This window comes from Kalmanozyma brasiliensis, assembly GCF_000497045.1.
Source record: "Kalmanozyma brasiliensis GHG001 unplaced genomic scaffold PSEUBRA_SCAF1, whole genome shotgun sequence".
Taxonomy (NCBI): domain Eukaryota; kingdom Fungi; phylum Basidiomycota; class Ustilaginomycetes; order Ustilaginales; genus Kalmanozyma; species Kalmanozyma brasiliensis.
In genome coordinates, this window is record NW_015961948.1 from 508,566 (window position 1) to 531,052 (window position 22,487).

A 22,487-nucleotide genomic window follows, 5' to 3' on the forward strand; every position below is an offset into this window, starting at 1 on the left:
CAGACTATTTCCCGGCGGATCGCCGGCAGACACCTGCCTCTCCCTCTGGCGGAGTCTACCTGCTGCCGAATCCTTCTCCGCACGTTGAGACACGATGAACTCGAAATAACAGGCCACAATCGACCCGCGTATGACAAATTCCAACGCCCATAGACCGACAGATGCGAGACGTTTGCCGACCGCGTAACAGGGCCCTGATTACGGCGAGCTGCATGCCACAGAGGCCAAAATTTGGTGAGACAAAAGGAACGATTCGCCGGCGCGCAGCTGTCAGCCCCGCAGCGCTCGAACAACAGGGACCCTCTCCGCCGGCCTTCAAAGCGAGATCATCAGGCTTCCCATGCCGAAATGACTGCGCCTCGGCACTCTTATCGCGAGCTGTCAAGGCAAGAAGGTTCAAAGAGCGTAGCGGATTCCGAGCGATACAAAAGGTTCTGTGCACGCGGCATCAATTCCTGCGGAATTTCAGGCGTCTCTGAGGCATAACTTTGGACAAGGCTCGTCCTGTACGGTACGTTCGGGCCTCTGCTTCAATTGCTTCTCTTGCAGGCCGGATCATGAAGACGTTCCGCGGGACTGATCACAAGGCTTTGCTCGTCAGGCGGAGGACGAGGTTTGTGCCTCCTGAACGTGCGGATCTAGCTCCTGCGGTAACAGCGAACCGACAAGCTCAACCCGGCAAGATAACGTCGGGAGGCTTTCTGAGCTGCTGAACACATTTTGGCTGCTTGACCGTGCTCGCAGATTTGGGTCAGCTATGAATGCATTGCCGTGCCGGTTCGTGATTGTCTGCCCACAGCTACAGGTACGCCTGATAGTCCGACTCTGTGAGCTCGTAGCCCCACTGCCACAACGTCTGCCGGACCACCGAGTTCACCTTTGGATCGTTCCATCGGCCCCCTCCCTTGGTCGCAACATTGACGGCCAGCGACTTGCGGAACCGGCCTCCAGGACCACACGCTTTGAGCCAGCGTCCAATCTGACGCGCATCATCCGCCGATCTGCGCCCAAGGTAGAAGCGGTAATACCACTGGAACCAGCCACGTGGATCGAGAGGGCGGATCCAGCCCGCCTTTTCCCAGTCTTCGAGCGATTGTCCGGCTTTGACGCCAAACTTGTTGCGCGACGGATCGAGAGACTCTTGCCTGAGCATGTCGTCGACGTCGAGGCCCTCGAGCCAGTGGTCCGGAAGTTCAGCGAGCTCTGCTTCGACGTCTATGGGTCGTTGCAGGACTTTCGAGTAGTAGTCGCTGCAAGTGCGAATCGATGCATAGGCGCATCGTGAGCGCAGATAGTGGGATGTACGTGTCAGTATTAGGCCTCTGCGTCGTGTCTAATGTGCTGAGCTGAACTTACCGGAAAGCCGTTCCTCCAAATGCGCCTTCGCGGAGCATCTCGTCTGGCGTCACATTTGGCCGGAACTGCGAGAACTCCTTCTCGAAAACCAACGCGCCCCGCCCTTTGCCATCCGCAAGGGACTCGCGGGATGGCAAAGGCATCACCTCGTCATAGACCTCGTCTCCTCCTGACGAAGGTAGCGGCGGTGCGGCCGGATTCGAGAGCTTCTGTAGAATGCGTCGGCCCGATAGATCAAAGGTGCGCGATCCACGGCTGCCATTGCCCCCGTCGCTGTCGTCGTCATCGAGGCCATCATCACCGCGTCCACTGCCGTCACCGCGCCATCGAGGAGCATATGCATCCGAATCGTTCTCTTCGTCCGAGTCCCAGTCGGTGTATTTCGTCCTGCCAGAAGTGACCCCTCGACTACTCTTGCGCGTGCCCTGTCGTGGAATTTTCTTTTCTTTGGGTGGCCTTGCAATGTCAGGATGTAGATCTCGCTCGCGATAGGATCGAGGTCGACTTCCCGAGGCAATGCGCGATGATTTGCGAGCTTGCCCCGTCTCGCTCGGATCTGGTGTCAGCGCCGGACTGGTTCGTCGCCTGGAAACCGGCGCTTTCCTCTCTGGAGATGGTGGTCGCAATCGTGTTGAGGTCTGCGTGTTACAAAACAAGGCCCTTCACCAGCGTCAGCTCGCATGTACCTGCGCCGATGACCTCCATCACGTCTGCTTACCGGGTTGAGACCTAGACTGAGCATGAGTTCGGCATTCTTGCGGATGTTCTCCTGCCGAATCGCTTCGTAGTCCTGTTCCGAGTCGCCCATGATTAGCCTTCTAGATAGCAGCAGGTCTCTGAGCTCAGCTTGGCCTGGCGATGATGGTGGGAGCGTCGAAGAACGGTGAAATGAAAGGCTGAGTGAGAATCAGCAACCCAAGGCCGACTTTTTTTGAAGGCTTCACCTCCACCTCGTGTGTATGCAGGTCGCGCAGACCAACACTCGACGCGTACATTTGTCTTTGTTAGACCTCTGCCCTGTATAAGACCAAATCGGCTGGAGATCGCCGATCTGTTCAGCAGGGTCTAGCCGACTCGAGGCTCTAGACTCGCCCTCCTTTGTCGACACTCGCACTGCCACGAAATCTACCACGCCGCAGCACTATCGAGCCAGTCCACTGAGCTCTTCGGAGCCTGCTGTGCACTCGGACGAGACTGTCGATGCGGAGACCCGTCGGTGCATCGCTTTCCGAAGCCAAGATCTGCTTGTCTGTACCTCAAAATAGCGAGGTTCTGGGAACCCTTGGCAAACGGTGCGCATTGACACGGATCGTGTGAGAGGCGTCTGCTTCGGTGTCAACCAAGTTGCTGGCTAGGCTGTCTGCGCAAATGACGAAGAGCTGAGCTGAGTCAAGAACTTTGTTGCTGTGCAGTGCTGTGCTGTGCTGTTTTCTGCTAGATTTACCGGTGGTGAATGAAAAACGCCAAGCATTTGCCAAGCCATCGCTCGTCATGGTCCGGCGAAAGATGGGCTCGGGTGCTGTGCTGTGCTGCACCCTTTCTTTCAGCAGCGGTGACTTGGGCCCTGAGCACGCGGGGAAGCCATATGGGCACTGATTGGCAGCTCCGCAAATGTCCATGTCCATGTCCAGCGCCCTGGCGCTCTAGTACACTACACTGCTGCTTCCACCCACTCTGCTTCGCCGGCCTCAATTGTATGCACGCTGCAGCCCTTGGCAGAACGTGTCTGCCTTCTCGCGCGCGGATTCGACTGAGCTCCTCTGGCTCGCGGCGAGGACGGGGCTCGTTGCACTGCTTGCACTGCCATTACGATACCGCTCGATCGTTGCCATGCTCAGTGTGCCCTTATCGGCTTGAGCACAACCGAAGTACGAAGAATCTTGGCCTCTGTTCTGCTTGACCCACAGCACAGAGCACAAAGCGAGTCTGCCAATCGCAGCTCACAGAAGGCGGAAGGGGCTTCCATGGGCCGGCAACCGTGGGTCTGCCAAAGTGCCACAACGAGACCCTGCCCCAGACTCACTGGGCTTCGTATATAGGCCACGCATACAGCATACCTTTCCACCTTCTTCCTCTCACCCAACACTCTGGATTCTTGTTCCTCGTCGACCAACCATCCAGTCTCGTTACTCTAGCGTCTTTCGCTCATATCTCTTCGCAACACAAAGCATCTCCCACCTCAGCTTTGTGATTCAACCCAACCACGTGTGCCTTGCTGTCCAAGCACCAAGCTAAACTCTTTCTACACCACCCAAAACCGATGGTTCACGCTAATGGCTGCGACTCTGCTCCTGGCAAAGGACCTTCACAGCCCCAGCAGCTCGGCGGAGAACAGCTTCGTGCCACTTCTGACGCTGAAGAACCCCCTTGTAGTGGTTACTCCCACTCGACTCAGCAACAACACCAACACCACCATGAGCAGCATCATGCAGAAAAGGTCCAGCCTGACGAGCACCGCGTCACGGTCCTCGACCTGGGCTCGGTCAGTCGCACCCCGTCGTCGACTCCCAGCCGCCGATCCTCCACCGTTGCCGCAACGGTTGATCTGCATCAACCGCATTCCCTAGAGTCCGACCAGGTGATTGCCCAATTTCAAAGTGATATCAACACTGGTCTTTCCGAGGACCAGGTAGTCCAGCGTCTCAACGAGCATGGTCCCAACCAGCTCAAGGAGACCAACAGGGTCAGCGCCACCTCGATCCTGATTCGTCAGATGGCCAACGCCCTCACCCTCGTCTTGCTCGCCGCCATGGCCCTGTCGTTTGGTGTCAAGGATTGGGTCGAAGGTGGTGTCGTCACCGCCGTCATCGTCACCAACGTGCTGATTGGCTTCATCCAGGAGTACAAGGCCGAGCGCACCATGGCCTCGCTCCGCACACTCTCTTCGCCCAACGCAAACGTGCTCCGAGCCTCGACCATCCGACAGGTGCCCTCCACCGAGCTCGTGCCCGGTGACATCGTCAACTTCCGCGCCGGTGACCTCGTCCCCGCCGATGTTCGTCTCGTCACCATCAACAACCTCGAGATCGACGAAGCTCCCCTCACTGGTGAATCGGTCCCCGCCATCAAGACCACCGGACCCCTGACCCGACCTCACCTCGGCCCTGCTGACCGCACCAACCTGGCCTACGCCGGTACCACCGTCACCAAGGGTAGGGCCGTCGGTATCGTTGTCGCCACCGCCATGAACACCCAAATTGGTCAGATCGCCACCGCGCTCGCCAAGAAGGGTAACAAGGAGGACGCCGAGCGCCCCTGGTTTAAGCGCACCTGGGATGCCATCGCCACCTTCCTCGGTGTTCGCGAGGGCACTCCCCTCCAGATCAAGCTCAACAAGTTTGCTTACGTGCTCTTGTTCCTGGCCATCATCTGTGCTATCATCGTGTTCGGTGTCGCCGAGTTCGACATCAACAACGAGGTGATCCTTTACGCCATCGCCCTCGGTATCGGTGTCATTCCCGAGTCTCTGGTCGCCGTCCTCACCATCACGTTCAGTGTTGGTGCCAAGCGTATGGCCGAGAGCAACGTCGTCGTTCGTCGTCTCGATGCCCTCGAGGCTCTTGGTGGTGTTACCGACATCTGCAGTGACAAGACTGGTACCCTCACTCAGGGTAAGATGGTGGTCCGACAGGGCTGGTCGCTTGCCGACGGCAAGCAGCAGAACTTTGGCGTCGAACAGACGGGCGCCACTGCTTTTGAGCCCCATGGTCGCATTCTCATGCCCTCTGTCACCGCCGATGTTGAGCCTCAAGCGGTCGAACACGATCAGCTCCCCGAGCCCATCCGCAACCTTGCCACCGCTGCTTCCCTCTGCAATATCGCTGAGATCGAGCAGAAGGAGGACGGCTCCTGGACTGCCCGTGGTGACCCGACCGAGATCGCCCTGCAGGTCTTTGCCACCAAGTTGCAGATGTCCCGCGACTCACTCACTACCGGCGACCACGCTCAGTACAAGCACGAGCTCGAATTCCCCTTCGACAGCACCCTGAAGCGCATGACCAGTATCTACCGCCGCAACTCTCAGGCTGGCGCTGACCGCATCTTCCTCATGAAGGGTGCTGTCGAGCAGGTCCTTGCCTGCTGTGACAGCATGAACGAAGCCGACCGCAAGTTGATCCTCGCCCAGGTCGAAAAGATGGCCTCGCAGGGTCTGCGTGTGCTCGCCTTTGCCGACCGCAGCATGGATGATGTGCAGTTCAAGGACGAGAGCTCCCGTACTCGCGCCTCGCAGTCCGAGGACGCCGACGAATCTGGCACCATCAGCACCATGGGCAAGAAGCTCGAAAGTGGCAGTGCCGCTCCCGGTCTTTCGCGTGCTGCTGCCGAACAGGACTTTGGCTTCATCGGTCTCTTGGGTATTTACGATCCTCCCCGTGCTGAGACTCGTGCTGCTGTCGAGGCGTGTCAGCGTGCCGGTATCGTCGTCCACATGCTCACGGGTGACCATCCCGCTACTGCCCATGCCATCGCCAAGGAGGTCGCCATCGTTGATGGCACCGAGGGTCCTTCGGCTGTCATGACCGCTGCTCAGTTCGACGGTATGACCGACGCCGAGATCGACGCTCTCGAAGACCTCCCCCTGGTCGTGGCTCGATGCTCTCCCGCCACCAAGGTCCGTATGATCGCTGCCGGCAAGCGCCGTGGCCGCTACCTCGCCATGACGGGTGACGGTATCAACGATGCTCCCTCGCTCAAGCAGGCTCCCGTCGGTATTGGCATGGGTACCGGTACCGATGTCGCCAAGGACAGCTCGGACCTGGTGCTCACCGACGACCGTTTCGACTCGATCGCCAAGGGTATTCGCGAGGGTCGAGCCATCTTTGACAACATCCAGCGCTTCCTCATCGGTCTCTTGGTCGCCAACGTCGCCGAGGTGCTCCTGCTCCTCTGTGGTCTCGGTGTTCGCGATGCGGACAAGGAATCGGTCTTCCCCCTCGCGCCCGTCGGTATTCTTTGGGTCAACATGGTCACCGCCTCTCTTCCCGCCATTGGTCTCGGTCTCGAGCCTGGCGAGAGCGACATCATGGAGCGCCCCCCGCACGATCTGCGCGCCGGTGTGCTCAGCCGCTCGGTCATCGTCGACACGCTCGTGTACGGCAGCACGATGGGTATCACCTGTCTGATCGCCTTCCTGCTCATGATCTATCCGATCGGCGGCGGTCAGATCGCCATCGACTGCAACCACTCGTCGGCCGCCTCGTGCGAGCCCATCTTCCAAGCCCGTTCCGCCGTGTTCACCACCTTGACCCTCCAGCTGCTCCTCATCTGCTGGGAGCTGATCAGCATGGAGAAGTCGTTTTTCAGCATGTCGCCCGCCAAGCATTTGTGGAAGAACCCCATGCTGCTCTGGTCGGTGGTGTTCGGTATCGCCACCATCCCCATCGCGCTGTACGTGCCCAAGTTCAACACGGACGTCTTCAGGCACGCACCCATGGGTGGTGCCGGTTGGGGTATTTCCATTGCTATGACCGTGACGTTCATCGGCATCGTCGAGCTGTGGAAGGCCCTGGCGCGTAGGGGTAGGTGGCCTTGGCTGGCAAGGATCTCGGGTGGTCAGCGCGGCCTCGCCCGTCGTCAGGCCAAGAAGCAGAAGCAGCTCAGCGAGAAGGCTTAAGTCGACCCCAGCTGCTGAGTTCCTTGCCATCCCCAATCCCTATTCTCAGATGTATCTAGTTCTCTGTATCTAGTCCTCCAACAATCGAGCATGAACATGTTCCTTCCCCTATAACGATGTCAAGTGCGAGCCTGCGTGCCTTCTGGTGACACAATCGAGCCTCACGATGTGAATAAACGTGAGTGATAGCGCGGTTGCCTCCTCCGTCGGAGCGGCCGGCTTCACCTTGTTAGATCGTGTCAATGCTGAATCAGCAATGGACAGGGTCGAGCTCGGACGAGCCGGGTTCCTGTTTCCCATGGCCGAGGCATCTGAAAGAGCAGAGCCGGCATGACGACGTGGCCGGATGATCCGTAAATAGTGACTCAGGTTGCGCATTCCAAGGATCGGCAGACTGCGTCCTAAACTGAAACCGACGAGTCGATGACGAAAAAAGCAGCTGAGCAGGCACCACACACAGCCAGCAAAGCACGCCTAGGTGGAGGTCTTGATGCGACTTGGTCGGAAAAACGCGTCATACCGGAAAGCGTGGCAGTGTCCGTGCGGAAAGAACAACACCAAGTGCGGGGGAACAAGGGCTAGGGTAGCAAAATTAGGCTCACAGCCGAGTTCAAGGGTCGATGCCAAAAAAGAGACAGCTCATGGCAGGGTAGAAAATAGAGGCACGGGCCGGTTGATTAATTCCATTTTTGGTAGCCCGTCCGGTTGGTCACCAAATATAGTATCATCTTGCGAGCAAGACCTGGGGTAGAAGCCGCATTCGCCGATAGAGGTCTCTCCTTTACATCGTCGAGGAGGCAAAGCAGCACATCGAGTCGTCAATGGAAAAGTCTCGGAGGAACGGGGCTGAGTCGGAACTGTGCATCTCGATCCAAGCAAAGCTGCCTGGTTTCCATGTGGAGGCTTCTGTGTTGTTTGCACGGTCCATCCGCTTCGGTTGTGCCGAGCATCAGGCATGGCATGGACAGTGAGCACGCACGTAGGAGGCTGAGGATAGCGAGCGAGGCAAGCGTGCGACTGTCCAATTGAGGCTCTCGCTGACTGAGGCCTGCAGCAAGCAGAGACAGAATTGCGAATTGAAAGAGCGACCCGTTAGCGAGGTGGGCTGAGCACAAACGGACACAGATCCGATGCATCGAGCCAGGTGTCAGACGGGCGGAGTGCAGACGGAGAGAGAGCGAGACCCTTCCGATCCTCACTTGACACTGCCCATTCGGCTGCGTTGGATGCCCAAAAAAAAAGGTTCCGCCTCTCCACAAAGTCACACTTCACACATCGACTTTCGAGTTGCACCTCGTGATCAAGTTGATGCTCTCTCTAGCCCAACTGCCTCTGCTCCTCTGCGTCACCTTCTCTTGGCAGCAGTCTCCTCTCTGCTGACGTGGAAGAGCCGACGCCTGGCCACGCCGTGCTGTGCTGTGCTGTGTGCGTGCTCAAGCAAGCCAGGCCATCTTGACGGCATCCTCTAGCTCTGTGGTGTGCAACGCATGAATGTCGTCATCTGAGCCTCCCTCTCTGCCTAGTGGTCCATGCGGCTATGCCCCTCTCTGGCTCTTTGTCGGCTCTCCCGTCCTCGCCCCTCTCTGAGTGACTGCGCTTTCACACAGGCGTCTGGCCGTGGCTACTCTAGCCAAGTGTAGTGAGGCTCAGTCGAATCACGCAAGGGTCCCTTTCTCCAGTTGGCCCCTCCGCAGGATCTGTGACCAGAAAGGATATAAGCCCTTCTCTTCAGCATCCTTGTCGATCATTCCTCCCCTCACCACCACAACTACCACTCTTCCACACCACACCAATCCAACTTTACTAAATCGCAAACATGTCTGACGCTGGACGACAGGACTTCACCGACAAGGTACGTTTGCACCCCCACCTAGCCTCCTCGATAGCCTCTCTTCGCCGCCAGCAGCATCCACTGACACATTCCTTCTTCCTCTTCCATTGTATCTTAACGCTCTGCAGGCCTCTTCGGCCATCAAGCCCGACTCGCAGAAGGGTCTCGGCGAGAAGGCCAAGGAGAACCTCGACAAGGCTGCCGCCACTGTCCAGCCCGACTCGACCAAGTCTGACTCGCAGAAGGCCGGCGACAAGCTCAGCGGCAGCGACAAGTCGGACGAGTCGATCATCGACAAGGCCAAGAACGCTGTCGGCCTCGGCGGCAACACCAACCACTAAACGTTTCCGCGTTCGGTTGTGTTTGACTCTGCCCTCGTCGTCACCACTTGATGTTTGACCCCCCTTCATCCATCACCAGGTCGACTTGGCTTTGTCTACGTCTCACGCCTTCGATGCAATCAAAGAATAATACCTCTTCTTCCAGTTTCCGTGTGTGCGCTCATTCTCGCGATTCTAGTGGACAGTGAGCAGTATTCGTGACCATGAAATGTTCGATTGCAAGGCCAGGCTGATGTACAAGGGCCGTCCGTGGCACAAGTCAGTGACTTGCAACACCGTTGCCGTCCGTAGCACGACCACGGGTCTCAATAGGCAGCAAGGCCATGGCTGATGTCACGATGACCAGCACCGATGTTGCCATGAACAGGGGCACGGCCGGCGACAGCGAGAACGCCCATCCTGCCAACAGAGGCGCGATGATGCCAGCGACCCTGCTGATGGCCGATGCTGTGCCGCACGCCGTCGCTCGAATGGTGGGAGCCATGACCTCGGGCGTGTACCCATATATCGCAGCATACGAAATGGAACTCGACACGCTGACCACCGTCAAACTGGACCGCCAGTAGGTCAGCGAAAACACCAGCACCGCCGCGGCCATAATCGCGGTCGAACTGACCATGGTTCCGATCCTCCCCAACCGCGTCTCCACCATGTACGCCGAGATCAAACTCCCCGGCAACGACGAGAGCGAGTAGAGCAAGATATCCAACATGGCCCTTCGTATCGAGGCGTCGTCCGGCTCGCCCTGCATCGCGGCGGGTGAGTCGTACCGTGACTCGAGCAGCTTCGGAAGCAGAACGTTGAACGTCGTAAAGCCATACGACATGCCACCCCAAATGACCCAGATCAGGAGGGTCGTGCGCTTCCACGAGGGGGAGAAGAGCTCGCTGTACCGTGAGACGAGGTCGGATGCGCTTGGCTGCCAGGAGGAGGGGAGCCAGGTGAGGGACGGTGGGATGTCAGGGGTCGATGAAGAGGGATGGATGACGGTGCTGCTAGGCCGCTCGTTGATGCTGTTGCGGGAGTCGCTCTTGGGCGAGTGTAGAGCCTGATCGTCTGTATGTGGGTTGAGGAGAGGTCGAGAGGATGCTTCCCGGTCTGGGATGTCTTCCTCGTCGTCCTCTTCCTCGTCTGCTGTATAGCTGTCTCTGAACCGATGTGAAGAGTGCTTTTGTCCGTTTGATTGTTCGTTATCGTCTTGCTGCTCCGGAGCAGCATCTGTGGTGCTCGACCGTTGATGCATGGAATGCTGACTCGTCTCCAGGTCTCCTATCGGAGCTGCCCCATTCGTATGGCTGTGATCCTCGACGTCCTGTATCCTTAACGAGATTGTTGCACCACCATTATACCGATGAATCTTCTGCAAAATGTCCCTAGCCTCCTGCGGCCGTCCAGCGTGCACCAGGTACTTGGGCGACTCCAACAGCCGGAAAAAGGCCACCCTCGCCGACACAAACACCACGGTTACACCCGCCAATGCGCCCAGCAACCATCTCCACCCGTCCGGATCGCTCGCCGACAACACCGCCAGTCCGATCAGCGACGACACGACCGATCCTGCCGAGAAGAACACCGACAACGCCGTCACGTAGCTATGCTTCCTCACCGGCAGATTCTCCACGAGATTCGACGAGTCTGTCGGCATACTCCCGCCCACGCCCGTGCCCACCGCAAACAGCAGCACACACAACAACGCAAACGACCCAGCCATCGCCGCTAGCGTCCCAAACACCGCCGTCACCGCCAAGGTCACATTGAATGCCGCCCTCCGTCCATACGAGTCCGACACGACACCCCATGCAATGGACCCGACGAACATGCCCACGAAGATGCTCGAGCTCGCCAATCCCACGATGCCGTCCGTGAGGACAAAGTAGCGCTGGATGTGCGGGAGGATGATGGCGATGGCCTGGATCCACATGTTGTCAGCGGCCCAGCCGAGACCGGAGAGGAGGAGGACGGTCCACTGATAGCGGCCCATACCGATGCGGTCCATCGTGCGGTCCAGGGGTGTCGAGCCGAGAGCGGTGGAGCGCCAGTCATCGTGGGTATCGCCGGAGTAGTTGATCGAGGGGAGGTAGAGCGAGCGGGTGGAGGTTACGCGGTCGACCAGCGGTGGACGGCGGGGGGTGTCGGAGCTCGTCCGAGCGGAGGAAGGACGGCCAAGAGATCGTGTGCTGAGATGGCGCGGCAGGGAGGAAGGAAGGGAGGACGGTTGGAGGCGCGAGGACGAGGGGAGCGAGGGGAAGGTGGGTCGAACGGGGCTGGTCGAGTTGGGCTGCTCTAACCAGCTACTGTGCCCTCCCTCGTCTTCGATGGTGAGAGGCGAACCGCTCGCGACGAGTGACCTGCTGTCCTGCTGAGGCGAAGACATGGCTGCATCATCCGCCCACGTAGGTGGAGAGGAGCTGATGGCTGGTCATGAAGGAACGTATGCTCGATGACCCCGCATACAACCCGGAAGGCCGGAAGTCGGCTAGACCCTGAGGCGCAATTTCGCTGAATGTGAGATCGAGATATCGGGTTTAGCTCAGCCTGTTGAGTCAGTTTTTTATCAGACAAGAAGGGCGCAGTGCGTCATGGACATCTGACCTTGCCCTGGCTCGGGAAGAATTCGAAAATTCGGTTCGAGGTGGTGGCTCAGTTGACAGGGTTGACCGTCCAGGCTGACTCGCACTGCTCCACTTTGACTCGCTCATCACCTGCTCCTTCGTATCTCACCTCATCATCATCATTCAACACCATCGCGCAGCCTTCTAGACAATGGCAGCGATAACCAGGACATAGACGCTCTCTTCACAGAGCGAGCACATTCGAAGAACACCACCGACTCGACGTCCAGCGCCGCGTCGCCACAGCCCCACACGAGCTCGTATCCAAGCCACACCGCACAAAGGGGCCCTCCTCTGACTGTCGAAGAAGCCATGGCGTCGATCACGGCATCCTCCTCACGGAGAAGCGATTTAGCCGAACCCGAAGCATTCCCAAGCATGTCATCTACCTCTCTGGAATGTCCGCGAGGCCAACGACGAAGCAGCTTTGGTCAGGGTGCGCCACGCAAGCCCGTCTCGCGCAGCAAGAAGGCCGTCGCTGCCGTCACAGGAGCAGTCACCACCTCGTTCCTCATGACTCCCTTCGATGTCATAAAGACGAGGCTGCAGATCCAGAGCAGCGCAGAACCGCTCTTCTTCCCGTCACAGCATATCGCCTCAGCGCCCGCCTCAGCAACAGCATCGTCCTCGGGGCTCAACAAGGGGAAGGGAGTGGCAAGACCAGGAGGATCATCAGCGCAGATGACTGGAGGCCTGCAGGCTCATCCAGCAACATGCTGCCAGCAGACCTTCTTCACATCCAATCGACAACCCGAGTCGATCCTGTGTCGCTTTGATCCACGACAAGCTTCGTCCTCCACATCAACCTCAGCATCAGCAACTCCATCATCGGCATTCTTCACACCAGCATCGTCATCCAAAGCATCGTCTTCTAGATCAGCATCACGCGCTACATCGCGCTTCGGCCGGCATACCACTTCCTTTGCAGCATCCTCCACACCACCCCGATCTAGCGTACGCATCCTCCCAACGCCGCCACCTGCACCGGCATTCTACCTCCACCCTACGCCTTCCGCCGTTACAGCGAACGGCTCTTCCTCGTGCGCCTGCGCTTTCCCAGACGAAGCGGTCGCCGCACGGGAGCTCAAAGCTGCTGCAGCGAAGCAAGGCCGTCTGACCGGCCTCTGGGACGGAGTGATCAAAGTCGGGCGGGCAGAAGGCATTCGCGGTCTCTGGCGTGGTCTCGCTCCCACACTCATGATGACCGTTCCCGGCCAGGTCACGTACATGTCATGCTACGACTTCTTCCGCACGCACCTTCTCGCTTCAGAAGACAGCACTCAACTTCAAGCAGCATTTCAACAACACTCTGCGGCGAATGGGCGGGAGCTTGGCTTGCCTGGCAAAACGCCTTCGCTGAGCGCAATCACCGCTCAATCACTCTACGCATCGCTCCTTGCAGGTGCGTTGGCACGGAGCATCTCCGCAACGCTCGTAACGCCCCTCGAGCTGATCCGTACGCGACTCCAGGCGTCTTCGCGCTCGCAAGCCGACCTACGCTCCATTTTGCGCGGATTGTTTGTCGAGATGCGAACCACCTCGCTCCGTTCTGGCGGTGGACCCCTCATCTTGTGGCGCGGGTTGACGCCGACACTGTGGCGCGACGTGCCGTTCAGCGCGATCTACTTCGCCGGGTACGAGGCGACCAAGCGCAGTCTGACGGGTGGTGGGTTGGGCGAAGGCAACGCCCAGGGGAGTGGGGAGGAGTTTGGTGTGGCTTTCGCATCCGGTGCGCTCGCGGGAAGTGTCGCTGCTGTCCTCACCCATCCGTTCGACGTGGTCAAGACGCGGTTGCAAACCCAAGGCAGCCCCAAGGATGGCGAAGGACGCCTCAGCGGGAGTTTGAGGGGCAGCGAGGCGAAAAATGGGAATGTCTGGCAAGGGCTCAGACGGATCGTCAGGGAGGAAGGGAGCAAAGGGTTGTGGAAGGGGTTGAGTCCTAGAACGGCCAAAGTGGCGCCAGCGTGCGGCGTTATGATTGCTAGTTTCGAGGTTGTCGGTCGCGCACTGGCAGATTTGGACCTCTAGCCCCATCACATCGTACAGACACGGCTCGAACATCTCAGCATCTGCAATACAAGCTGTTCAAATGCATTCACTGTTACCATTCACTGTCGCTGTAGGCATGAGTATTGATTCGATGAGAGAAACGAGTGAGTGTGGACTACGAGTACATGCATGGCTAAAGTGAAAAGCGTCTTTCCCATCCTCCTTTCTCCTTCCATTCCACCTCACGCAACCGGCGTCCCCCTCTCGCTCTCCACCCTGCTCCCCGGCGTCCCACCCTCATACCCCCTAAACCCCTCCATCCCAATCCACTGCCACACCCTCAACCATTCCCCCTTCTTCTGCGCCTGCCTCACCCGCACATTCGAATTCTCCTCCACCACCTTGGCCACCTTCTTCCACAACCGATTCCGCGTGCCCGCATGGTGTTCCTCCGCCAACACGTGATCCCGGAGATGCGAGAGAGGGATAAAGTCGTCCGGGTAGAGAACGGGGTCTCGTCCATGAAGATATTCCTGTTCCTGGAGCTTTTCGAGTGCTGTCTGGACGAGGAGGGTGACTTTGACGCTTTCTGCGCGGGAGGTGGCGAGTCGACGGCGTAGGTAGAATGCGGTCGAGAGGGCGGAGAGGAGGAGGAAAAAGTAAAGACGCGCGCGAAGGACCCACCCCTTGAGCGCAAGGCGCGAGCGACACGAGAGGGAGAGCGAAGGCTGTTTGGCCGCGAGGTAGTAGCGTGTGCCTTCACCTTCGCTGATGGTGCCGTTGGAGACGGGGATGCGGACGACGTTGCTGCGCGGATCGGTGAGCTCGAACAGCGCCATGTACCAGATCTGCTCAAAGTAGTCCTCGTCCACGCGGACATCCCGAGTGGCCGACATGGAGCGCTTGACTGCCGTCTCAGCGATGGCGTAGGTCAGGTTGCCTTCCGATCCGAGGATCTTCTTGGGCAAGGTGCGTACCGTGGCGTGGGGCTTCTGCGTCCCGCAGACGATCTCGCCCTTGAACTCGGCGAGCATGTTCGAGATGAACCCCGCGAGCTCAGAGGCAAGTACGAGCTTCTGCGTGTCCGGGTAGCAGCGTGGCGCTGTCACGTGCAGAGGAAGGACAGCTTTGACGATGGGAACTTGCGAGAAAAGGTGAGGCTGCAGCACCCAGTCGTCGGAAGAGCAGCCGAGCACTTTGCCGTATGCGCAGTCGGCGTGCGCCGGGCATGGCGTGCATGTGGGCTGAAGACGGGCCGGCAGAAGAGTCATGTCTTCCACCGTCTCATTGTTGGCCTGCGCAACTGCAAGCGCGGTGAGGCGGCGATCTTCGACGATCGAGTTGGTGTCCGAGCCCGGGTCGCAGAAACCGAGAGCGCGCGACTCGCGAGCGTACCAGACGGCCCAAGCCAGCACACTGACGGCGACGATAGTGTAGATCGAATGAAGGAGGTAGTCGGACAGAGACTTGCCCGATCGTTGTTCCCGGCGACGCTGCTTGTCCTTCTGTCGGCGAATGGTTCGCATCTTGGCGAGTGCAGAAGGAGATGTGAATGTTTCGAGGTCGAATTCGTCGTCCTCTGGCTCGGCGTCGGCGCCGTGAGCGGCATTCCTACCGGTGGCTTCGTCGTCCGCAGCATGGCCACCCGTTGAGTGGGCCGAGGTCGTGCCAGTCGCGCGGCCGATGATGCGAGGAGGGGTCGTCGACGCCACCGCCTTATCCATGTAGTTGCGCAGGGTGCTACTGGCGGCCGGACTGGCTTTCTGAGACTTCTTCGGAGGCGAGTTCTCCTTGAGAGACGAAGCCGACGTCTTCTTGCGCAACGACGAGGTGCCATCCGTGGTCTTGCGACGCGCTTTGCGTGCTGAAGCAGCTGCTTTGGCGGCGACACCTTGTGCGGGAGATGCTTCGGTGCCGGACTGGAATGGGTTGCTGTCGGAGAAGGTGCCGTCATCGTCGCTTCTAGCGCCAGCGCCATAGCTGAGGCGACCGACCTTTCGAGAGCTGGAGGCGGGTGCAGGTGGAGATGTGTTTGGATCAAAGGAGACGCGGCGGGGCGAGGTGTCGTCCTCAGGTTCTGAGTCCTTGGCGGGAGTCATCACGACGGCAGGGGCAGTCTTACGGGGACGGCCTGGCTTGCGCTTGACGGGCGTCTCTACCACCTCGACTTCTGTCTTGACCACCTTGAGGTCGGTTTCGGGTTCGCTTTCGCCGGATGTCGCGACCTGGTTGGCAAGAGAAGATTTCTTGCGGGCTGGCGTGCGCGTCTTAGCATCGGTCGCGGCAGAGGCCTTGGCCGGTGTCTTGGATGTCGCAGCAGACGGAGTGGGAGCCTCGCTCTTTCTCGGACGCCCTGGCTTGCGTTTGGCTGGAGTCTGCTCTGGCACGGCGTCGTCGCGCATGTCGATGATTCCGCTGGAGCTGGCGACGATCGAGGCGTTCTTCTTGCGCAGAGACGCAGTCTTGGGCAGAACGTCTGTGTTGAAATGTTCAACAAGATCGGCCTTCCTAGCTGCGCTGCTGAAGGGAACCTCGTGCTCGACCAGGATGTTTCGCAGCTGCGGCATGGTGAGGGAGTTTGGGTCGAAGCCCTTTTGCATATATTCGTCGCGCTCGACCATCTTGGCTGAAGGAACTTGCCGCGCTTATTGAAGCGGGCTTACCAAGACTTTCGATGAGTCGATGTCGGATGAGTTGGTGGTCAACTGCGGACGATGATGGTGGCACAAAGAGAACCAGGGAAGAATCGATGCTCGTGTTCTTGAGGCCAGTGCAACTCAGCTTTTTCCCGCCACTTTTCGAAGTGAGGCTCGAGACTTGGACCCTGACTTTCGCAACGCGTGTCACAACAGCGCATAGCAGTATCACGTGATGATCTAACAAGGGGACGCATAAATTAGCAGTCTGTTAGACTCCAGTTTTAGATGACGTAATCCAATCTTTACACTGAGGCTGACAGTCGATTCAGGCTGCGTTTGGTACCGACCCGCGAAGAGAGAACCTCAGAGCTTCGCTACAAATAGATGCCGAGGCGCGGACCTCGACCGTGACTGGAGCCTCGTCTTTCAGATACTTGCAAAGCGGTGCGAGTCAGATAGCCGCTGATGCCAATGGGCAGGGGGCGTTGGGCAACGGGTGAGGCGGAGGAGGAACGTGCTGATTCGAGCCAGTGAGCCTTGATTTCCGCGCTAGAAATTTGAGCCAACGGAAACATCCGCCAAAGGAAAGTGGCTGGATCCGAGTCAACTGACGCTGAGACCGCCGCCATGCAGCCCGAAATCTTTTGACGCGGCGCAGCTGCCATGCATGCATGCAGTCGAGTTTTTGTGACGTTTGATATGAAACGTTTCCGACAGTGCTTGCTCAGGTGACCGATGTGTGACTCTACCTCAACCTTGCGCCTCGTTTGACCATCGTGACCACTGGAACCTGCCCTTGCAAGCCTCATCATTCACCACCATCATCTGCCACTCCCATCTTGATCTCTACACCCATCTTCAGTCTCGCTCGTCGACACAGCGATTTTCGTCGTCTGCAGCTCTCTTATCGCCACTCTGGGATATCCACACACGCGCCGGGAAGCCTTACACGTTCTGGATCTACACCGCCCGACACACACCTGATAGGACCGTTCCTGCTCCGCAACTAAGAACTCATCATGTACTCGACATCTCCGTCTTCGTCCTCCATGGCCTCCTCGTCAGGGCGCTCCTCGCCTGAACAGTCGAGCTCCAAGCAGCAGCAACAGCGAAGCAACTCGTTCCTCCTTCCGCAATTCTTCTTCTCTCAAAGCAACAACGGAAGCAACTCCGCCACGAATCAGGACAACAATCCTCACCCTGTGCAGAATGCACTCTACTCGCAAGCGCCTCGTCGCACCAGCTTTGGCGCAGGCTTCTCCAACAGCGGCCGCTTCTCTGCTTTGAGCGCTTTTGGATTCACATCGGCCTCCGCAGGTCTCAGCAGCTCGCCTCCTGCATCTTTCGCCGGGGCTTCCGAGCTGTCCCGCCGAACAGGTAGTGCCATCGAGTCTCCACAATCCGAATCGCTATCCTCTTCGCCCACACAGTCCTCGACACAGAAGAGCAGCAGCTTTAGCACCAACACATCCATGGCTCCACCCGCCCCTCCTGCGAAACGTCACCTCTGCTTCCCGGATGGCATGGGCGGCACCGTCTGCGTCGAGGTCAAGGACCCAAAACGTCGCGGCTCGTCTGTCAACTAGGCTTGATCCTTTCCGCTCATGATCCTTCGCCCTGGTTTCCCTGAATGGCTGCACAGCCTTCAACCCGTCACGAACTCTCTGTCCGCATCACACATTTCCCTGTAACAACAGTCTCTTAGCTCAGCGTTGCTAGTCTTGTCATTGCCTAATACGAAGCCTTTTGGCACCCAGCTTCCATAGCTGACGATCTACGACGATCTACGCCTCACGCCTTGATAGCCTGAGCGGACTCAAACGCCGGAAACTCGGGATATGGCGCATCCAGGTCGTCCACCAGACCATTCTGGAACTTCTTATCTTGATACCCATACTTGCGAGCAACCCACGGAATTTTCGCGATATAGGCCAAGGTCGACATGAGCCTGTGAAACAGCCACCTCGTCACAGCGTATCGAGGATGAGCGATGCCCGGCACGAACGACGGGATGTTCTGGATCTCTTCGACGAAAGGGCGAAATTCTGCCTCGTATGCTTCGAATGCCTTGGACGGATGCTCGTCCGCTTGAAGCTTGGAGAGGTGACCTGACAAAAGGTAGGCTCCATTGATGGCGAGCGAAGTGCCCATGCCTGTCAAGGGGGTTGGCGCAAAGGCTGCGTCGCCGAGGCAGATGACTCGATTCTTGTGCCACTTGGCCATCTTGATCTGCTGAATAGGCTGGAAGTAGAGATCATGGGCATGTTCCATCTCTCGCAAGATGCGTGGGGCTCTCCAGCCCATGTCGCCGAGCTCTTTGTTCATCAACTCCAGCTGCTGCTTCCTGTCTCCGCCCCGGGCTGCCGACATCCACTCTGCCTTCTTCTCGGGCGTAAGCGGCATGACAGTGAAAAAGGCTCTCGTGGTGCCGTGGTTGTCGGGTCGAGTCGTCAACACCCTCGAATCGAGACCGTGGTAGATCGCCCAGTAGTCGGTGTCCTCCGGCTCTCGCGGCACGGTGCCGTACACGCAGAAGGCGTTCTTGTCGACTACCTGGATGGCGTCCTCGCCAAACACCTGCTTGCGTGTCCTCGACCACTGACCGTCGGCAGCCACCAGTACGTCGTACTCTTGGTCCTCGCCCGTGCTCAATTTGACTCGCACCTTGTCCTGACCGTTCTCGATGACCCCGGCGATGGTGGTGCCGAACTTGAATTCGACGCCCGGCAGCGACTTTGCCGAATTATACAGCAGTTCGGCGAGGTCACCACGGAGAATCTCGAACTCAGACGTAGGGCTGCCGGCAGACCCCTCGACGGGAAAGTCGGCGATGGACTTGCCTTTGGAGTTGACAAAGCAAGTTCCCTTCTCGGTCGTGTGATGCTTGCGAAGCTCTTCGAAGAGACCCATCTTGTTGATGATGTTGAGCGCGGTTCCGTGTACGTCGATGTTCTGACCCTGAGCCAGCATGGACGACGCCTTCTCGACGATCGTGGCTCTGGCACCCACGCGGGAGAGCCAAAAGGCCAAAGTAGGGCCTGCGATGCCGGCGCCACTGATGAGGACGTGCATTGTGAAGTAATCTGAAGAGTCGGTTTGATGCTCGTGGGAAAGGCCTTTAGTCGTTCAAGTCGTTGGAAGAGGAAAGGAAGGGCTCTCTGACCCTCGTCTAGCCCGGCTTATATGGACGAGAGGATCATTCCAGATGACAGCATGACCTCGTATGCACACGTTCGACGGAGTAAGAAGGCATCAGTGCGGACATGTGATGCTTCCGTGCGGCCGCTAGACCTGCCCGTCAGCCTTTCCGAGCCGAACCAAATTGTCGGCTTGCAAGAGACGCCAAAAATGGCAGCCTGCTCCTCGTGTTCAGTCAAGGCCCGCGGTAAATCCATGGCCAACACGCAGCTGGCTGTACGTCACAACCAAGCCACTAGCTGGGTGAGCATCGTTGTTGTACCTTCCCACTACGGCGAACTCCCTTCAGCTTGAACCGTCTCATGAGGTCTGCACGAGACCATTGAAGCTGGGGCCGCGCGATCCGCATGTCAATCCGCGGCGTGGTCGACAGCTGACAATGACTTGGTCCGTGAACAAGGTCGAAGCGGCTGTAACCATCAAGTCTTCAAGGCGCTTTCGCCGTTCTCTGGGAGCACAAAAGGCTCCAACGGAAACCGAAGTCGGCAACGTGCATCGAAGCCGAATGTGAGTTGCATGCTGCCTTCTTATCGACAGAAGGCTCGCTCGCCTAGATTGGCTAATCACCAAACAATTTTCCACACTTGTTAGGTTGCGCTGCTGACTGCCTCCACCTGCAGCTTCTCCTGCGCGACGGCGAAAAAAAGTGACATGCCAAGCAGCACGGACCGCTGCGCTGGGTCCAAAAAACAAAAAACAAGAAGCGCGGCGTGCATACTCCAACTACGCCCTCGGACCCTCGGGAGGCGAGAGGAGCCTTGACCATCGACTTCCATCTCGCCAGCTTGCCATGGCTCTGCAAGCGAGACAGACGGCCTCATCATGAACATAGGGTGTACCGCCGCGTCACCCTCCGCTGGGGGCGCCAGCGTGGTCACCACGCCGCCACTCGGAAACGCGGTTTCAACAGCGGCGCATTACCGGCTAGGAAGGAGAAGCCGGAGGAGCAGTAGCAGCGGGGCGAGCTCGAGTAGCAGCTGTGGCAATGGCGCCACAGCAGCTACACCCAGCCATGGCGTAAACGCAAGCAGGAAGAGACGGCGTCACAGTACACTTTCGAGCGGCATCGCGTCCGGATCGGAGGAAGAGGGCGAACGCGCTCCCCCCACCTTTCGACTACGACTCGGCAGCTACGTCTCGGACTTTAGACTGACGAGAACACGGAGTCATTCGCCGAGCTCGCCGCTCTATCAGGCAACGCCTGCATCGCCAACGGCTTCCACAAGACAGAGCCATCCCTTGCGCATCCAAACCACGGCTCTCCCGGACACGGCGTCGGCGCAGCAGCAAAATGAACCGTCTCGTGTCCCTCCAGTAGCATGGGCGATACCCTCACCGACACTCGTGTCATCCGCATCAGCTGCATTGCAAGATGAGCGTGATGTCGAGATGGACCTCGACGTCCAGTCCACTTTCCAGGCCATGCAGGTCGATTCGCCCATCGCCTCGCCGTCAGCGACAACCAATGACAGCGCCCGCACCTCCTTCTTCCCATCGCAAGCCAGCGCAATTGCCCCATTCCAGCCGCAAGCGCGATCAAGCCTCAGTCCAATCCCCGCGAGCCTGCTTTCGCCGTTCAGCACCGACACTCGATACCCGCGATCGCCATCGCCTCTCTCGCCACCGTCCTCCGCATCGCTACCGTCGATGTCACTCATCGCCCACGCGTCCATCACGACCGTCTCTCCTGGCGTCTTTCCTTCCTCCGCGCTGCTCGCATCGCGCAGAACCTCAAGACAGCCGTCCAGCATCGCCCCGCAACAGCATACGCCCGCATCGCCCTCCCCTCTCGCACGCACCATCTCGTTCCCCGCTCCCGCATCTGCATCGTTCCAAGATACCCAGCCCGTCCCACATCAATACCCGACGCTTGCATCCCCTTTCGTCCCGCATCTCAATCATTCGTCGTCGCTCGAGCAAGAGTCTCCGACAAGGTCACGGTCGAATTCGACGCCTTCGTCGCCCGTCATTGAAGCGGCGGCGGGGGTCCCACCGAGCCCGGTGCGTCGTCATTCCGACGGTCGACCTTCACCGCTCCGACTCCGTGCGCCGCTGTAACGTCTCGTCAATTCACGCTTCTGTTTTCGTCTCTGTGCACACACAAAGGTCTAATTCCTTGATTGAGAGGAGTGCGGTGTTTCAAGCTGTCTTAGCATGTCCAACCGGACCTCGTGCAATGCCGGTCCACCAAGCGACACGAGCGCAAAACAGCCCAAAGGTGATCAGGATATTCCCAAACAGCAGACTGTTCCAGCTGCCCGGTTGAGCCAGCAGCACGAACTTGTCCAGCGTGCCGGCCTTGTGCATGCCCACCAGGCCGGATCGTTTCGGTGGGCCGTTGGGGAGGAGGGCGATGGTGAGGCCGATATGCGTCCAGTCTGCTACACCTAGGACGACAATCAACCAGCGTATCAGCGTCTCCAGCGTCTGCTGATCCCGCACATAGCGTCGGAGGGCGTAGAACATGAGTGCGGAGTTGAGCATGATGAGGAGATAGCAGCTGCCCAGCTGACCTAGTGCCATGCGAGTCGCATCAGTGAGCACGCCGGCTTGGCGCAGGGAATTTTGGAGGGTAGACGCCGGGAAGAAGGCCGGAGGGATGAGCTCGTGATTGTACCGCTCCGGGAGAAGGATTGCGTACACGGCGCCCGCGAGCACAGAGAGCGGTTCGAGGATGCCGAAGAACAAGTACTGCATGGGGGAGAGGGCAAAGCGATGCGGTCAGTAAGAGGGGCAGATGAGAGTGAATGAGAAACGGGCAAAGGGAGGCTCACCCAGTGGTATGGCAGCGCTTCTGCCGCAATGGGCTTGGGAGGTGTTTTCGGCGGCATGATGGCGAGGATGTGGTGAGAAGGAAAGCTGTCGAACAGGCTCTCTCTCCGTCCATGACAGCCGCCGGGGGGGGGG

General features: G+C 58.7%; 10 protein-coding genes across 10 annotated transcripts; 5 read left to right on the forward strand and 5 right to left on the reverse strand.

Moving 5' to 3' along the window:
• Positions 1-799: 799 nt before the first annotated feature.
• On the reverse strand, positions 800-2,164 carry PSEUBRA_000215 (uncharacterized protein; the record flags this gene model as incomplete). Its single annotated transcript, XM_016435850.1, has 3 exons — positions 800-1,250; positions 1,357-1,994; positions 2,075-2,164. The coding sequence occupies 3 exons, from the start codon at positions 2,162-2,164 to the stop codon at positions 800-802; spliced, it is 1,179 nt and encodes a 392-aa protein (XP_016294817.1).
• A 1,452-nt stretch (positions 2,165-3,616) lies between these two features.
• PSEUBRA_000216 (Cation-transporting P-type ATPase, N-terminal) lies at positions 3,617-6,970 on the forward strand (the record flags this gene model as incomplete). The annotated part of the gene is made up of 1 exon (XM_016435839.2): positions 3,617-6,970. One exon carries the CDS (start codon positions 3,617-3,619, stop codon positions 6,968-6,970), a length of 3,354 nt encoding a protein of 1,117 aa, XP_016294818.2.
• A 1,816-nt stretch (positions 6,971-8,786) lies between these two features.
• PSEUBRA_000217 (Heat shock protein 9/12) lies at positions 8,787-9,142 on the forward strand (the record flags this gene model as incomplete). Its single annotated transcript, XM_016435837.1, has 2 exons — positions 8,787-8,822; positions 8,930-9,142. 2 exons carry the CDS (start codon positions 8,787-8,789, stop codon positions 9,140-9,142), a joined length of 249 nt encoding a protein of 82 aa, XP_016294819.1.
• Positions 9,143-9,401: 259 nt separating this feature from the next.
• On the reverse strand, positions 9,402-11,516 carry PSEUBRA_000218 (General substrate transporter; the record flags this gene model as incomplete). The annotated part of the gene is made up of 1 exon (XM_059464337.1): positions 9,402-11,516. The coding sequence occupies one exon, from the start codon at positions 11,514-11,516 to the stop codon at positions 9,402-9,404; it is 2,115 nt and encodes a 704-aa protein (XP_059320958.1).
• A 616-nt stretch (positions 11,517-12,132) lies between these two features.
• PSEUBRA_000219 (Mitochondrial substrate/solute carrier) lies at positions 12,133-13,782 on the forward strand (the record flags this gene model as incomplete). Its single annotated transcript, XM_016435842.2, has 1 exon — positions 12,133-13,782. The coding sequence occupies one exon, from the start codon at positions 12,133-12,135 to the stop codon at positions 13,780-13,782; it is 1,650 nt and encodes a 549-aa protein (XP_016294821.2).
• Positions 13,783-13,985: 203 nt separating this feature from the next.
• On the reverse strand, positions 13,986-16,364 carry PSEUBRA_000220 (HeH/LEM domain protein; the record flags this gene model as incomplete). Its single annotated transcript, XM_016435847.1, has 1 exon — positions 13,986-16,364. The coding sequence occupies one exon, from the start codon at positions 16,362-16,364 to the stop codon at positions 13,986-13,988; it is 2,379 nt and encodes a 792-aa protein (XP_016294822.1).
• Positions 16,365-17,401: 1,037 nt separating this feature from the next.
• On the forward strand, positions 17,402-17,968 carry PSEUBRA_000221 (uncharacterized protein; the record flags this gene model as incomplete). Its single annotated transcript, XM_059464339.1, has 1 exon — positions 17,402-17,968. The coding sequence occupies one exon, from the start codon at positions 17,402-17,404 to the stop codon at positions 17,966-17,968; it is 567 nt and encodes a 188-aa protein (XP_059321037.1).
• Positions 17,969-18,173: 205 nt separating this feature from the next.
• On the reverse strand, positions 18,174-19,454 carry PSEUBRA_000222 (Monooxygenase, FAD-binding; the record flags this gene model as incomplete). The annotated part of the gene is made up of 1 exon (XM_016435848.1): positions 18,174-19,454. The coding sequence occupies one exon, from the start codon at positions 19,452-19,454 to the stop codon at positions 18,174-18,176; it is 1,281 nt and encodes a 426-aa protein (XP_016294823.1).
• A 948-nt stretch (positions 19,455-20,402) lies between these two features.
• PSEUBRA_000223 (uncharacterized protein) lies at positions 20,403-21,638 on the forward strand (the record flags this gene model as incomplete). The annotated part of the gene is made up of 1 exon (XM_059464340.1): positions 20,403-21,638. The coding sequence occupies one exon, from the start codon at positions 20,403-20,405 to the stop codon at positions 21,636-21,638; it is 1,236 nt and encodes a 411-aa protein (XP_059321038.1).
• Positions 21,639-21,719: 81 nt separating this feature from the next.
• Positions 21,720-22,411, reverse strand: PSEUBRA_000224 (uncharacterized protein; the record flags this gene model as incomplete). The annotated part of the gene is made up of 2 exons (XM_016435852.1): positions 21,720-22,271; positions 22,355-22,411. The coding sequence occupies 2 exons, from the start codon at positions 22,409-22,411 to the stop codon at positions 21,720-21,722; spliced, it is 609 nt and encodes a 202-aa protein (XP_016294824.1).
• Positions 22,412-22,487: the final 76 nt, after the last annotated feature.